This window comes from Vigna umbellata, chromosome 5 (genome assembly GCF_029865625.1).
Source record: "Vigna umbellata cultivar VRB3 chromosome 5, Vumbellata_1.0, whole genome shotgun sequence".
Lineage (NCBI taxonomy): Eukaryota > Viridiplantae > Streptophyta > Magnoliopsida > Fabales > Fabaceae > Vigna > Vigna umbellata.
In genome coordinates, this window is record NC_142169.1 from 34,376,386 (window position 1) to 34,392,605 (window position 16,220).

At 30.3% G+C, this 16,220-nt stretch overlaps 2 protein-coding genes across 3 annotated transcripts; both read left to right on the forward strand.

The window, feature by feature from the left end:
* Nucleotides 1-4,270: 4,270 nt before the first annotated feature.
* Nucleotides 4,271-8,580, forward strand: LOC124840956 (anthranilate synthase alpha subunit 1, chloroplastic-like). 2 transcript variants are annotated; one of them, XM_047317114.2, is made up of 9 exons: nt 4,271-4,521; nt 5,305-5,489; nt 5,579-5,768; nt 6,554-6,705; nt 7,043-7,158; nt 7,240-7,486; nt 7,578-7,634; nt 7,758-7,910; nt 7,992-8,580. In XM_047317114.2, exons 1-9 carry the CDS (start codon nt 4,341-4,343, stop codon nt 8,484-8,486), a joined length of 1,776 nt encoding a protein of 591 aa, XP_047173070.1. In that variant the 5' UTR covers nt 4,271-4,340; the 3' UTR covers nt 8,487-8,580. The 2 variants fall into 2 exon arrangements, with proteins under 2 accessions (XP_047173070.1, XP_087970954.1); XM_088114828.1 differs by lacking the exon at nt 4,271-4,521 and adding an exon at nt 5,046-5,127.
* A 900-nt stretch (nt 8,581-9,480) lies between these two features.
* Nucleotides 9,481-15,802, forward strand: LOC124840793 (anthranilate synthase alpha subunit 1, chloroplastic-like). Its single transcript, XM_088091504.1, has 11 exons — nt 9,481-9,688; nt 9,953-10,119; nt 10,190-10,379; nt 13,322-13,473; nt 13,673-13,788; nt 13,860-14,106; nt 14,189-14,245; nt 14,367-14,519; nt 15,013-15,093; nt 15,182-15,268; nt 15,343-15,802. Exons 1-11 carry the CDS (start codon nt 9,508-9,510, stop codon nt 15,667-15,669), a joined length of 1,758 nt encoding a protein of 585 aa, XP_087947630.1. The 5' UTR covers nt 9,481-9,507; the 3' UTR covers nt 15,670-15,802.
* Nucleotides 15,803-16,220: the final 418 nt, after the last annotated feature.

A 16,220-nucleotide genomic window follows, 5' to 3' on the forward strand; every position in this document is an offset into this window, starting at 1 on the left:
CACACCATATACGTAAGACCCAAAATACCACTCTAAAACAGCACACCAAGTCAAATTTCAGCATATATATATATATATATATATCATACCACCAATTTAAAGAGTATTCTAGCTCCCCTTACCTTGGAGTAAAACCGCACAGCCCACTAAAATGCCCTAACGGTACCTCTCACAACAAGAACCCGAACAATGCCCTACAACCACCGAAATGATGATGAAAACAACTCTTAGAGCTAGAACTGAGTAGAAATGGAAGAAGGGAAAACAAGAAAGCACATGCAACCAACAAGAATGTACGTCTCCATTCAAGAACAGTAAAGAAGAGGTTGCATGGAGGAACTTACCAGCTTAGAATCCGAAACTAATCGGATAGTTCCGAAGCTCTCTATGCTGCGAACGTTTTAGCACCACCTACACAGAAATCCAGTGGCTTAAATGGAAGAAATGGAAGAGAGAAGGAGGAGATGTTGTAGAGAGAAGGTAGAGGAAATCTGAAACTGAGTTTGTAGAGAAAGAGAGAGCAATGTGTTGAGCTAATGGACCAGAGTGTTTTAAAAGTCTAATTAAAGGTCTGGTCCTACTAACTTAAGGCACCCTTTTGCTCTATTTCCAGTTCTTACAGAGTACTTTTATAACAATTTGAAAGTTTTTTTTTGTGTTAATTGTTCAATATACTTGTGGGCTTAAATTCAAAGGCCACTCAGTTTAAACTTTTAAGGGTATTGTTTTGGACAGTTTCTTCATGCAATTTTATTTCTATGTACTAAATCAATTTGGAAAATACTTTTCCAGAACAGAAAAGGTGAGTGTCTTCTGAAAAAGGTTTTTAAAATTGATTTAGTGTGTTTCAGAAAATAAAATGCAAAGTGTGTGAAGAAAATGCCATTGTTTCTTTTACCTCCATGTTTTTCTTACAAGTACACAAAATATTCCTTCATGTGATTTTATATGAAAGATTGTTAATTGAATAATAATAATAAATTATGATGATATATTAGGTATTATATTTTTTATTACATAATATATATATATATATATATATATATATATATATATATTATGTATTGTGGAATTTGGAAATAAATGATAGATAGTTATTTTCATATTATGTAATTCAAAAATTTATTGTTGAATTTTTTTTTTTTCACTTTGAAATGTACAATTTTGAAATATATATTGAATTGTATAATTTTGAATAGTTTTTCACTTTTAGAATGAGTAATATGTTTTATTTTCTAAATTAGTTTATCTAAAATTAAGATTTCTCTTTTGTAAGATTCTAAAAAAATCAAGTATTAGAGGTGGTAAAGTATTTTGAATAATGATACTTCATTACTTAATTTTAAAAACATCAAAAGTATAATTAGAATTTTATAATAAGAAGTTTCATTATCTAAATTTTTTTATCTCTCTAGAACTCAATTCCTTAAGTTTCCTCTACTATCTCTTTAGAGATTCTGATACTTTACTCATCTATATGAAGATAAGAGACCGCTTGGGGGATCTTGAGGGGAGATCTTCCTTCCTATCCGGTTGATTTCAGTTAAATAGCAAGTTGATTTCTACCATTTTCTCCATTCTTAGAGGAATGAGTCTTCTCTAAGACTCTTTGTTGATTACTGGTATTACAGGTATGTTCTGATCAACTGTTTTGAGTTGTAGGAGCGAATAAAGATCTTAAATTTTAGAGTTGTTAAAACCGTCAGAGCGTCATCTAGTTAAGGGAAGTTATAATTCAATTGATTTTGATTGGTATACAGGTTGTAATTGATGTTTGTTTGATAATGTGATGATTGATTTGTGAACTTTGATTGAAATTAGAATTTTGGTATGTTGAGTTGCTTGTAAAAATTGTGCGGTGAATTGAAAATGTGATGGATGATGGCGTGTGATTGTTTTGCTGTTGTGACAATTGTGTTTGATGAAACTGAGGAGGTAGATTGAGTTATTTTGAGTATAAATTGTTAGAGAACTTTGGTTGTTAGTAAGTTAGAAGAAATATGAGTTTTGGGGCATAAAATGAAGGTTTTGACAAGTTAAATTTTAAAGTTATGGTCTTGGGAAAATTGTGAAGCTTTGAGAACTGTTTTTGGATCATTTAGGACTTAATTGACCTCTTTGCTAAAATATGGTCTTTCATAAAGTAGGAACTATTGTGTGAGCTTTTGGGCAAATGACTTGGTTTAAATGCATTGAATTCACATTAAATTGAGCAATTTGTGTCTAAATTTAAGTTATAAACAAGTTTATTAATCAAATACATTGCTAAGGATACCAATTTGGTCTTTTGAATGGGTTGAAATTGCATCTAGATCAAAATTTTACATTTGTTGTCAAAAACTTATAATTAATCGATTATCAGACTAGATAATCGATTATTTTAGTCGACAACTTGTTTTCTCTTCAAGACTTTCTCGGATAATGAATTATCCTTCTTGATAATTGATTATCTCAGTTAAAATTCTTTTTTATCTTGAAATCCCTCTAGAATAATTCATTAACCCGTCTATTAATCAATTATTTTAGTCAGAGTTTTATTATATTTCTTTTAGTTGTGATATTCGAAGTTTAGTATATATATATATATAGATGTTTTGTATAACAATTTACCTTTTTTTGAAATATTATATGTATAGAAAGTTTTGTAAATATGTTTTTATTAATAAGTTTTGTAAATATATTTATTTTGATATAGTTATGCTTAGAATAACTGTAACGATAAATTACATATTTTTTTTCTAATATTATCAATTCTGTTTTGTTTACTAGATTCCTGTATTAAACGAGAATGTTACACTTTTAATGGTTGAATTTTGAAATTTCATTAATTTTTTATTAGTTTTAATTTAAGGTCAGATGATTTCATTACTCATTTAGGTTAAATCATTTGCTGCATTTATTAATTTATTAAAGGTATTTATTGGAACTTATTAAAATTATTAATGGTAAAGTTAGAAAAGAAAATAAAGAAACTTAGATTTAACTATCATATTGTAGGTTAAATGTTTTTTACTATAAAAAATATTAATAATTAACCTTTTTTTTATTATAAAGTATATAAATTACAAAAGACAAAAATAAGTATATAAAGTATTAAGGGTGTAGGAGAAAATGGAGGAAACCATTCTTTTGTTCTCCAAGGGATATAAGTATGCACGGAAAATATATAAAAGATATGAGAAAAAGAAATCCATACCATATGTTCCTCACTAGAGAACAAGATACATGCATGTATGATGATGTGTAATGGGTGAAAAAACTTGCATGACATGTTCCTATAATTTACCAAAATGGAAGTCACTACATGAGAAAATTTATATGATATAGATAAACCCATACTTAGATACGATTATGGAAAATGGAGATAAAAAGAAATGTTACATAAGAGAACCACGTATATAGAAGAGTGGAGAAAGTTTTGTAAGAGTATTTTCAAAGGAATTAAAGGGCACGTGTGAATAAAAGAAAAGGAAAGTGCCAGAAGAAAAAGAAGAAAAAGTTTGTGTTCATCCCTATTCTTTTCTTTTAGAATAATCATTAATTATATGAGATTATTTAGAGTTTCTTTCTAATTTCCTTCTTTTTATAATAATGTTATTAGCAAAAGAACTTATTTTATTTATGAAAATTTTCTTCCGATATTAATAGGCATGTCCTCTCGGATAAAGGTAAAGAAAAAAGAATTAAATCATATTAACTATATAAATGATATTAAACTAAAGTAATTAACATTTAATTTAAAATTTTACAAATAAGAATAGAATAATAATTAAATTCAAAACAAATGTAAATCCCAAACCAATCAATTACTTTATACACACCATATGTCCAAACAAACAAATCGGTTACTTTGTATTCTTTATATATCAAAAGAAAAGATGTTAATGCATTCATATCTAATATTAAACTCAATTCTTATAAACTTAATACATTCATAAATATATTATTTGTTCTTCGCATTTATGATATATATAAATATAATAATAAATAATAGATATAATATAGGATAATTGAATCACCTGCACTACCATTGCACTGCATGTACTTGTGCTATCATTATAAAGGAAAACAAATGGAAAGGTTCAATTGCATATTAAATAAAATTAAATGCTCTGTAACTGAAGCAAGTCTTAAATAACATTGGAACTTGTAACATAAAAAAATAAACAAACAAATATATATATATATATATATATATATATATATATACATGTATATATATATATTTGTTTGTTTATTTATATATATACCACTAAGTTTTTAATTTATTCAGAGAATACACAAATTTTTTGAGCATTAGAATTAGAACTAGAAGTGGTGGCAGTACCTGAATTCGAAGCATGCTCTCTGTTACATTTTCAATGTCTCCTACAGCAGTCATGCCTGCAAAGGCCCCCCTAGCCTTCTCCCAACACATTGTTCCTTCCGGTAAGGTTCTTTATCCGGTAACATTCACGGGCGCTTCATCTTCACGCGCTCCTCTCAAGTGGAGGTGTTCTTCATTTCCAAGCTCTTATGCTGGTGAGTGTTTTTTTTTTTTTTCTTTGGGTAGTCTTGTTTTGAGTTCCCCACATGAAATTACAGGCAGAATGACAGAAGGGTTGCTATCTTGTTCTTAAAGGTTCAATCTTTCATTCTCAATAAAAAATGGTGATTTGAAAATATATTTTTTTATCTTTACTTATCTGTTGGAAAAAAAGGATAATTGAGCTAATATCTTAAATGAAAAGTTTTATGGACTGTTTGTTGAAGAAGAAGGACACAAGGAAGAAAGAAAAGGATTGATGAAGAAACCGTTGATATTAATAGTTTTATTTATTATTTTTAATTATTTGTTATTTACAATGAAAGAAGGTGAAAAGACATATCAGTAATGGTTTTTTCTCTCACATCAACACAAACAGACTGAGACTTTCCTCATCTTTCTCAATAGTCAATGGAGTCCACAAAACTTTCTTCACCAATCCTTCCAACTCAGCTCAAACAAACCACTATCATCCTTTCTGATTTTCTTTATCTCCATCCACTGTAAGGGTGCTAGCAAACTTTTGATTTTGTCAATGGAGACTTAAATCTTTTCTCTATGTTTGAATAAACTTTTGATATACTGTGCTAAATCATAGATGGGTAGAGTATCTTATGAAATATAATTATGTTTGATTAATTTTAGATGAATGAAAGAATCTTTGGATAACTTTGAGGCTGCCATTCATGAGCATTTGGTTAACTGTTCTTGTTATTATTGATTGTAACTTTTTTTATAATGTCGGGCTAAACGTGTGGCATGGATACTACTTTTTTCAGTTGAAGAAGAAACAAAGTTTATAGAAGCTTCAAAGAATGGGAACTTGATTCCACTCTGTCAGTGTATATTCTCTGACCAGCTTACTCCTGTTCTTGCTTACCGAATTTTAGTCAAGGAAGATGATCGAGAGGGTCCAAGTTTTCTTTTTGAGTCTGCAGAGCCTAGCTATCATGCTTCAAGTGTTGTGAGTGTGCTTTTGGTGGTTTTATGATATAAAATTGTTGAGTTGAATGTGTCTTTATTAATATTCTAGACTGGATTGGTTGATTGCAGGGACGCTATAGTGTTGTGGGAGCTAACCCAACCATGGAAGTTGTGGCCAAAGAAAATAAGGTTACCATAATTGACCATGAATCTGGAAATTTAATAGAGAAAAATGTTGATGATCCTATAATGGTTCCGAAAAAAATCTCAGAGGGCTGGAAACCCTGTCTCATTGATAAACTTCCGGATGCATTCTGTGGTAAGAGTGTTGATATGAAATTATAAGGTTGAAAGGTATTTTATTTTGTGTTATAATTTATTTATGAATACAATAGCATTGACATATACGTGGGGTATTTACAATGACAAAAGATCTTAAGATAGAAGAAAACATTAAATCGACTTGTCCTTTGTGCTATAGTATCTGCTTCTAAAATCTACAGGTTTTAGATGATTAAGTTTCAGTTATTAGAATCTTGACTTATCCGAATTTAGGTGACCGAATTTGCATGCACATTAAATCGCCTTTGTTGTTTATGCTTTTATATGGTATCTGCTTCTGAAATCTAGACATTTTACACGATTAAGATTCTGTTATTAGAACCTGACTTGTTCGTGGTTAGGCATGTACATGTGTTTGTTTGCATGATGCACATTAAATTGCCTTGTAGTTTATGCTTTTATATAGTATCTGCTTCTGAAATCTAGAGATTTTACATGATTAAGATTCTGTTATTAGAATATTGACTTGTTCATGTTAGGCATATACATGTGTTTGTTTGCATGCACATGTATGTGTGCATGCACATTAAATTGCCTTGTATTATTCTTTTATATAGTTTCTTCTTCTGAATTCTAGAGGTTTTAGATGACGAAGATTCTGTTATTGGAATCTTGACTTATCTGTAGTTAGGTGAATTATTTCCCATATTTGTTTGCACGATGTATGTGCATGCACACACATGGACTTGTGTTTGAGGCAGAGGATTCTAACTATGAAGCATTTTTTCTTTTATCTAAATATTGTTTCAACTGCTTGTCTAGGTGGCTGGGCTGGCTATTTCTCTTATGACACAGTTCGTTATGTGGAAAAGAAAAAGTTACCATTCTCAAATGCTCCAAAGGATGATAGAAACCTTGCTGACATGCATCTTGGTTTATATGAGAGTGTGATTGTATTTGACCATGTGGAAAAGGTACTTTTTTTCTCTTCACAAATAATGTATATTCCATCTAGTTTGGTATTTCTCACAAGACAGTTTCTTAATCATTTAGAGAAAAAGTCAATTCAGATGCTTCATAAACAAAATGTTATATTCTTTTTATTTTATTGTTTGATTGAATTTTTTTCATTGAATCACTTTTTAGTGTTCACAAACATGACTTTTACATCTTTGGAGATATATTTAAAGGGTAAATACTGTAAAATGACTCTCCAATTATTTCAGTGTTATTTAACTGCATTGATATGGATTACATTTAAGACTAATTATGACTTCAATTTTGATTTGATACTCGTATTATATGTAACAGAAAGCATATGTGATTCTTTGGGTAAGAACTGATAGGTACTCCTCAGTTGAGAGGGCCTATAAGGATGGAACTGAACAATTAGAAAAATTGGTGGCCAAATTACAACATGGCCAACCGTAAGTAATCTATTACTTTTCTCTCTAATGATATACATGTTATGATTGAGACAAAATTAATTTAAAGTGTGGTTTTCCTAGTCCAAGATTGGCTCCAGGCTCTGTGGATTTACAGACTCACCATTTTGGTCCAGAATTAAAGAGGTCAAGCATGACTAAAGAAGCATACAAGGAGGCAGTACTTCAGGCAAAAGAGCATATTAAAGCAGGGGATATTTTCCAGATTGTGTTAAGTCAGAGATTTGAGCGAAGAACATTTGCCGATCCATTTGAAGTTTATAGAGCATTGAGAGTGGTGAACCCAAGTCCATATATGGCCTATTTGCAGGTTTATCATTGTGTAACATCTTAAATTGCTTAAGAAGGTTTTGTGGGCTCAACTCCTATCATCTTTTGATGACAATCTGTTTGCTAAACAGGCCAGGGGATGTATTTTAGTTGCTTCAAGTCCAGAAATTCTTACGCGTATAAAGAAGGTATGTTCCTTATATGTTATAAATTTTTCAATTAAATTATACTACTCTCTTGGTTATATTAAATTACTAGCAGATAGTTATTTTTTTTTTTATTATTATTATTATTATTTTTTTCTGAAACAGAATAAGATTGTGAACCGTCCATTGGCTGGGACAGCTAGAAGGGGAAAAACACCGGAAGAAGATGCAAAGTTAGAATCATTACTTCTGAAAGATGAAAAACAATGTGCTGAGCATGTCATGTTGGTCGATTTGGGACGCAATGATGTTGGAAAGGTTTGTCTTACATATTCATTTTAATAAAAACTTTATGGGTAACAAAGTTTTGGTTTTGAAAACAAGAATTGCCTTTGGTAGGTTGCGAAAAGTGGTTCTGTGAAAGTGGAGCAACTTATGAATATCGAACGATACTCCCATGTGATGCACATAAGCTCAACGGTAAGTGGAGAGTTGCAAGAGCATTTGAGTAGCTGGGATGCCCTGCGTAGTGCATTGCCAGTGGGAACTGTGAGTGGAGCACCAAAGGTGAAGGCGATGGAGTTGATTGATGAGTTGGAGGTGACAAGAAGAGGGCCTTACAGCGGAGGATTTGGATACATATGTTTCTCCGGCGAGATGGATGTGGCTCTTGCTCTGAGGACAATGGTATTTCCGACAGGAACAAGGTATGACACAATGTACTCATACAAAGATCTCAACCAGCGGCGCGAGTGGATTGCTTACCTTCAAGCTGGTGCTGGTATAGTTGCTGACAGTGTTCCTGAAGATGAACACCAAGAGTGTCAAAACAAAGCTGCTGCTCTTGCTCGTGCCATTGACTTGGCTGAGTCCTCATTTGTTGATAATAATTAATCACTGCTTCTTTGCATACAAACTTATGGACCTTACCAATACACTACTCTGTCGCAAAAATTAAATTATGCATTTTAACTTATTTTCTTAGACACATCTTGTCATTCCATTTTATTTTGCTTTTGCATATTTTGCCTTTCAACTTTCCCAATTTTGCACCTTTCTCCACTGTGTAAATAAACGTTTTTTTTTCTTTCAAAATGAAAAACTTAAAATAATGAAGTTAAATATAAAAGCCATAAATAGAAAATAATGAAAATTCAAAACAGAAAGCTTTACGAATTTATTTATTTTGATGGAGGATATAATTTTTTATTATTGATTATAGAGGTTTATTAGTATTATTAATAATAGTTTCATATTCAATGCAATGTAATGTCTAAAGTTATCAGTATGTTTTTATTAACTATAAATTAAGATCCTTCAGAGGAGATATATAAATCATTAGTCTATAGTTTTATAATAACTTTTATGTTTACATTGTTAATAAAAAGAATATTTTGAAAAGATAGTTTGAACTTTTTAGTAATGTATTTTTCGTACGGTGACTTAGACTAAGGATTTATATCTCTTTTTGAAGGGTCTGGATTTAGTTAATACAAAAATATATTAATAGCTTTAGTAAAAATTGCAAGGAATATGTTGGTATAATTTTATTCTTAGAAATAAAATAAATAAATAATAACAAGTAAGCTTGTTGCCCAAATTTTGAAACGCATCTAAAAATACTACTGGGTTGTGAATAAGATTTTTGTTCACTATGATTGTTAGAGAAAGAATGATAAGCTAAACATGGAAAATTAGTATTTTCTCACATTAGAATTAAAATACAAACAATGTTTATAATAATAAACATTAAATATAAATATAATAGTGGACAAAACATATTGAAAATTATTTCCGACCTTTCGCAAAAAAGAAAAGTTCAACATGATTATCCTAAAAATTAGGGAGGAAAATATTCATTGTGAACACGCTAAAATTAGAAGCAGAAGTTGTTAAAGTAACAGAGTTTACAAAGATGTTTTCTGCTACAATTCCAATGTCTCTTACTTCCGCCACTCCTGCAAATGCCCCTCTATCTTTCTCCCGGCGCGTGGTTCCCCCCGGAAGCCGTTTTTCTCCGGTTTCACTCACTGGCATATCCTTCTCACGCGCTCCTTTCACGTTGAGGTGCTCTTCCCTAAAAAATTCTTCCCATCGTAAGTGTTTTTTTTGGTAATCTTGATCCCAGATTCCCACGTTAAATTGTAGGAAGAATGACAAAAGGTGACTATCTTTTATAAAGATTTACTATTGTTCCATGTTTGAATACATTCTACTACGTCTGAATGGGTATTTTGTGGTGCTTTCACTCTTAAGGAAAACATGACAAATGGGTTAGTAGACTGATCATCAAGTCATAATCTTTTGGACTAAACATGTATGATGGATAATTTACTTTTTTTTATTTTGCATTTGGTAAGGAACAAAGTTTGAAGAGGCTGCAAAGAAGGCGAATTTGATTCCTCTCTATCAGTGCATTTTCTCCGACCACCTTACTCCGGTCGTTGCTCACCAGATTTTGCTTGAAGACGATGATAGGGAGGCTCCAAGCTTTCTCTTTGAGTCTGATGAATTAAGTTGTGATGTGGTGAGTAAGCTTTTAGCAGTTTGATGATTTTGAATTTGTGATATGTTTTGCTTGAATTTCTTGATTGTAGGGGCGCTATAGTGTTGTTGGAGCTCATCCTGCAATGGAGGTTCTGGCAAAAGAAAACAAGGTTGTGATTATTGATCATGTAGCTGGAACTTTATCTGATAAAACGGTTGATGATCCTATCATGATTCCGAGAGAAATCTCAGAGGGTTGGAAACCCTATCTAATAGATGAACTTCCTGATGCATTTTGTGGTAAAATTCTCTGACTTTATCATCTTTTTTATAATCATGCATTAATGTTGGCTTTGTCATAGCATATCATCTTTCACTTTTGTTTTACATACAAACTTTCTAAAGAAAGATATATTGATAACTCCATTTACCCATATTATATTATAATATTATTATACAAACTTCTTAAGAAAGAAAGATATATTGATGATTCCATTTACCCATATTATATTATAATATTATTACATGTTTTGATTATAAATATAATAGTACACTGATTTGGAAACTTCTATAGAACAATTCTACCATCGGATTTAATGGTGATGTAATTATTAAAAAGCAAAGTAAAATTTTGTAATTATAAAAAAAGTTGGAGAACCAATACTTTGTCTAAATCTATTACTGTCAATATATCATTACTTTGTAATTATAAACATTTAATTAAAAATTTACTTTGTTATGTAAATAATTTGAAATTTTTAATTCATTAATGTATTTAATTGAATAAACTGAAATATTGTTATTTCATTACAAACAATAACTGAAAATTTAATTACAAGGGTTGATGATTGAAATTATTATATTTTTTTCACATGTGTATCTTCCAAACACTTCAATAAAAAAAAACGATTTTTATTTTAATTTTAATTAGAAAATGATCTATCTACTAAATTCAGTTTCAAACTTATGAAATCCATTCTATATCATTCCTATTTTATTCCAATAAAAATGGAATAATAAAACTAAAGCGTTTTTGCTATAATCCCAAATTAGCAAGTAGAAGAGTTGCGAAAATTAACTTTATTAACAAAGATTTTGTCTTATACCATAATAAAAATGATTTCTTAAAACATCTTAGAAGATAAGTTACTAAAATATGTTTATAACCACCTCTCAAAATAATCTAATTAATAAAATAAAGAATTTAATCATTTGAAATATAATAAATAACAAAATATATAACAATCACAAACATATTTCAAAAGATTAAAGTAAGTATATATAATAATTTCTTGGAGTCTTCTTTCTTCGTATAATACATAAAATTTTATTTATGTAGCAAACTATATGAGTTATATCTAAATTAGTAAAATTTAATACAATATTTATATAGTAAATCAGAAAAAAAAATTCTTAAGATAAGATTTTGAAATCAGCCAATCCAACACACCTTATTAACTCATTACAAATTAAACAAAAATTAAGTCAGCTCGATTCAACCTAACATGTGGTTTAGTCTATTGACTCATTTAAGAATGGTTTGTTATTTTAATTTCTTTTATATATTTGTACATTCAAATTTACTTTTTTATAGTAATACAATCAAAGTATTTATCTATTTTATCAAATATTATTATAAAAATAATATTTAAAAATTAAAATATCAATTTGTATGCAAACAAATAAATTAAACACCAAAACTAATCAAATATGATTTAATAACATTACAATAAAAAAAATCGAATTATCAACTTACATAATTAAAAATAATAAATAATTATAATAAAAATAATAATAAAATTATTGGTGGTGAGTTACAATTCAACTCATCCTTTCTAGCTTAACCAATTTAATATGTGAGTTAAGTCAATTTAATTTATATTTAAAAAATTTTAATTTTTTCTAAGCCCCAACTTGAATTGAGATAGATTAACTCATAAGATTGAAACTCTATCTATATTTGTATAAATCGTACTACACCTTTATAATCCTTCTTGTTAATGTAATCATGGAAATATATCCAAATATACTAGTATTTTAAAAATCTAATTATATTAATCCTGCATAAGTAACTTTATTTAATACTCATAATTTATTTCACCATATCAACATATGCATTTTTTAAGTTATACAATGCCCTTTAAGAGATATTAAATTTGTTAAACATATAACTTTCTTAAAATCATGTAAAACTTAATTATAGAGTTTAATCTATTAGTGTTGCATTGTTTAGCATCTTCTCAAATCATATAGAAAATGGTCGAAACTTATAATTTATTAATTTAAGTCAATTTATAATGCTAGAAAAAACTAGTAAATGATTTGTTGTTAAACTTTATTTATGTGATATTTTGTTATCATCCATTGTTTGTGTTTTTAATTGCCTTGAGTTTTTTTCCATTCAATGTTTAATACAGTAACCGTAATCACTATAAATTCTATTTTCATAATATTTTTACTATAACAAAGTAACATGCAACAATAATATGAAGTAACATGCACTAATTAACCATTCACACTCAAACAACGACACTCGTGTATTATTTTATTCTCATTTGGACTGAAAATAAATTACTGATTTTTTTTCTACAATGGAAATACACCATACCATAATTTAAATTACTTCTTAATTATCCATATTATAAAATGAATTAAAACACCTTTTAATTCATACTATGCATACAACATAACCAAATTAACCCTTTTCTATAAAATCCAATCTATAGAAACATGTTCTATCATCAAATCCATTTTTTTTTAAAATTTAAATTATTTTAGTCACTTTAAAATCAATGAAATATCTTTCAAAAAGAGCTAAAATAGTTATTTACGTACCCTATAATGATCAAACTTAGATAATTAAATTACCCATTTGCATATCAAAGTTTCACTCTTTATCCAAGCCTCATCGATAAAATAAAATAAATCAACATTAAATTACAAGTATTTTACAGAAAATCCATTACACCATCTACATAGAAATAACATCAAGACTAATACGTAAAATATTTATTTTTTCTAACCGTTAAAATAAAATACTATAAAATTTTAACGACCACTTAAAATAATTTAATTTAATCGAAGTGTACCAAATTATCAGACACAAACAGTTTATTGAAAACAAAAAAAAAATCCTTAAGATTTGTATTTTCTGATTTTGATTTGTTTGGTTTAAGACGATTAAGAGATTTTGGTTTTGTAATTGATCCATTGTACATTAACTATTGAAGCTACTGTTCTAGGTGGTTGGGCAGGTTTTTTCTCATACGATACAGTTCGTTATGTGGAAAAGAAAAAACTATCATTTTTAAATGCTCCATCGAATGATAAGAACTTTTGGGACATGCATCTGGGCCTCTACGAGAGTGTCATTGTGTTTGACCATGTCGAAAAGGTACCTTTAAAAATGCTGTCTCAATGTTGGTATCTACCTTGGTAATTCTTCCATTTCTGATGTCGAAATTTGCAGTATATCCTCTTATCATTTCAACAAAAACTCGATTCACGCACTTCTACAAAATGTTAGGATTGCATCATGTAATTGCATTGATATGGGTTGGTTGTATTTAGGACTAATTCATAACTGATAACAGAAAGCATATTTGATTCAATGGGTGAGGATTGATCGCTACTCCACGGTTGAGAGTGCTTACAATGATGGAATGGAAAAATTAGAAAAATTAGCTGCCAAATTACAAGATGTTAAAGCGTAAGTCATTTGTGTCTGTCGTTTCTCTCTTTGAAGATGTTCATGTTATGATTAAAATGGGTATTTCTCAGTCGAAGGCTGGAGCCAGGCTTTGTGGATTTACACACTCACCATTTTGGTCCACCTTTGAAGAAGTCGAGCATGACAACTGAAGCATACAAGGAAGCAGTCCTTCGGGCCAAAGAACACATTAATGCAGGGGATATTTTCCAGATTGTGTTAAGTCAGAGATTTGAACGAAGAACATTTGCTGATCCATTTGAAATTTACAGAGCACTGAGAGTTGTGAACCCAAGTCCATATATGGCCTATTTGCAGGTTTATTTCTGTGCATCCTTCATTCAAGAAAGTTTTTTGTTTTTATTTTTCCTCTTCTGATGATTATGTATTTCCTAAACAGGCTAGGGGGTGTATTCTGGTTGCTTCAAGTCCAGAGATTCTTACTCGTATAAAGAAGGTAGAATTATGCACATCTATTTGATCTATAAAATAAATTAAACAAAATCATATTAGGTTTGCTAGATTAATCTGATTTTTTTTAATACAATTGGGGTATTAAGAATTTTTTTCATGAACAGAATAAGATTGTGAATCGTCCTTTGGCTGGGACAACCAGAAGGGGCAATACACCTGAAGAAGACGCGAGGTTAGAAGAAATGTTGCTGAAAGACGAAAAGCAACGAGCAGAGCATGTAATGTTGGTTGATTTGGGACGCAATGATGTTGGAAAGGTTTGTTATACATAGTCATTTTAGTGGATAATGCTGTTAGAAAGTAATTTACTCCGACATTCTGAAAAGATGTTTTATCTGGTACTTGTGATAGTTCTGAAAAGGTTTAATGTCTCGGTAGGTCCCTATTTTTGGCGTGAATCTCAAATAGGTCCCTTTTCTTTTCGGCGTCTCAATTGGGTCCCCATTTTTGTAAAATTGTAACAATTAGGGGTCTGCCGTCAAATTAGACAAACGGCCGTTTAATTGTTTCTTACGTGTCAGATGGGAATCATGCCACGTGTCATTACTGAAAACACTGTTCATGCCACGTAAGAAACAATTAAACGGCCGTTTGTCCAATTTGACGGCAGACCCCTAATTGTTACAATTTTACAAAAATGGGGACCCAATTGAGACGCCGAAAAGAAAAGGGACCTATTTGAGATTCACGCCGAAAATAGGGACCTACCGAGACATTAAACCTTCTGAAAAAAATGATGACTTTTTGTAGGTTGCAAAATCTGGTTCTGTGAAAGTGGAGCAACTTATGAATATCGAACGATATTCCCATGTTATGCACATAAGCTCAACGGTAAGTAAAGTGCTTGTTGGTATTGAACTAAGTGAGTATTGAATTGAGTGTTCATATTTCAGCATAAAAGTTTGATTATTTACTGCAGATAACGGGAGAGATGCAAGAACATTTGAGTTGCTGGGATGTGCTGCGTTCTGCATTGCCGGTTGGAACCGTGAGTGGAGCACCAAAGGTTAGTGTAAGTTTGAGGTGATTTTGGTTGAGATAGGAAGATTATCTAATGCAATGGATGGTGGATCGATGCAGGTGAAGGCGATGGAGTTGATCGATAAGATGGAGGTGACAAGGAGAGGGCCTTACGGTGGAGGATTTGGATACATATCTTTCTTTGGGGAGATGGACATTGCCCTTGCTCTAAGGACAATGGTAATTCCGACAAGAACGTATGACCGAAATCTCCACCAACGTCAGGAGTGGGTTGCTTATCTTCAAGCTGGCGCTGGTATTGTTGCTGATAGTGTTCCTGCTGATGAGTACCAAGAGTGTCAGAACAAAGCTGCTGCTCTTGCTCGTGCTATTGACTTGGCTGAGTCAGCTTTTGTTCATCATGGAATTCAAACATCTCCTCAATAATATACTCATAAGCAAATTCTTACGTCAACTTCCTGATTACAAACCTCATAAACCTCCAAATTTAAACTTCATTCAGATAGCTGTGTTTTCTTTAAATTCAATTTTCATTTGTGGAATGAAATCAGTTTCTTGTTCGAATCTATACGCATCACACTCTTGCACGCCAACATTCAATCGTTACAACATCATGGCTATCTTTTTTAATTTTCACGTTGTGGTATGAATTTTATGCCATGATGTATACCTGAAGCTTTTGTTTTCCGCAAAATAGAATTCAGGTACTTTTGTAGAGTAGATTATTTAATGAATAATAGGAGGAAGACACACATTTATCTTTATTTATTTCAAACATGATATAAAGATAAAATAATAATAAAAGAGAACATTTATATACTTTTAAAAAAATAAAAAATATAATATTAAATTAATGTAAAAAATTGTGTGTGAAAGTATTACTTTTTATACTCATTAAATAATGATATACATACATATTTATATACATTTAATTTTTCTTTTTATCTTTCTCTTGTCACATTATATAACCTATAAAT

Coding starts and splice junctions, on each gene's coding strand:
- LOC124840956 (XM_047317114.2), top strand. CDS start 4,341: ATGCTCTCTGTTACATTTTCAATGTCTCCTACAGCAGTCATGCCTGCA. Junction 4,522..5,304: donor ATTTCCAAGCTCTTATGCTG/GTGAGTGTTTTT, acceptor TACTTTTTTCAG/TTGAAGAAGAAACAAAGTTT. Junction 7,159..7,239: donor AAATTACAACATGGCCAACC/GTAAGTAATCTA, acceptor TGGTTTTCCTAG/TCCAAGATTGGCTCCAGGCT.
- LOC124840793 (XM_088091504.1), top strand. CDS start 9,508: ATGTTTTCTGCTACAATTCCAATGTCTCTTACTTCCGCCACTCCTGCA. Junction 13,474..13,672: donor TGTTTGACCATGTCGAAAAG/GTACCTTTAAAA, acceptor AACTGATAACAG/AAAGCATATTTGATTCAATG. Junction 15,269..15,342: donor CCGTGAGTGGAGCACCAAAG/GTTAGTGTAAGT, acceptor GGATCGATGCAG/GTGAAGGCGATGGAGTTGAT.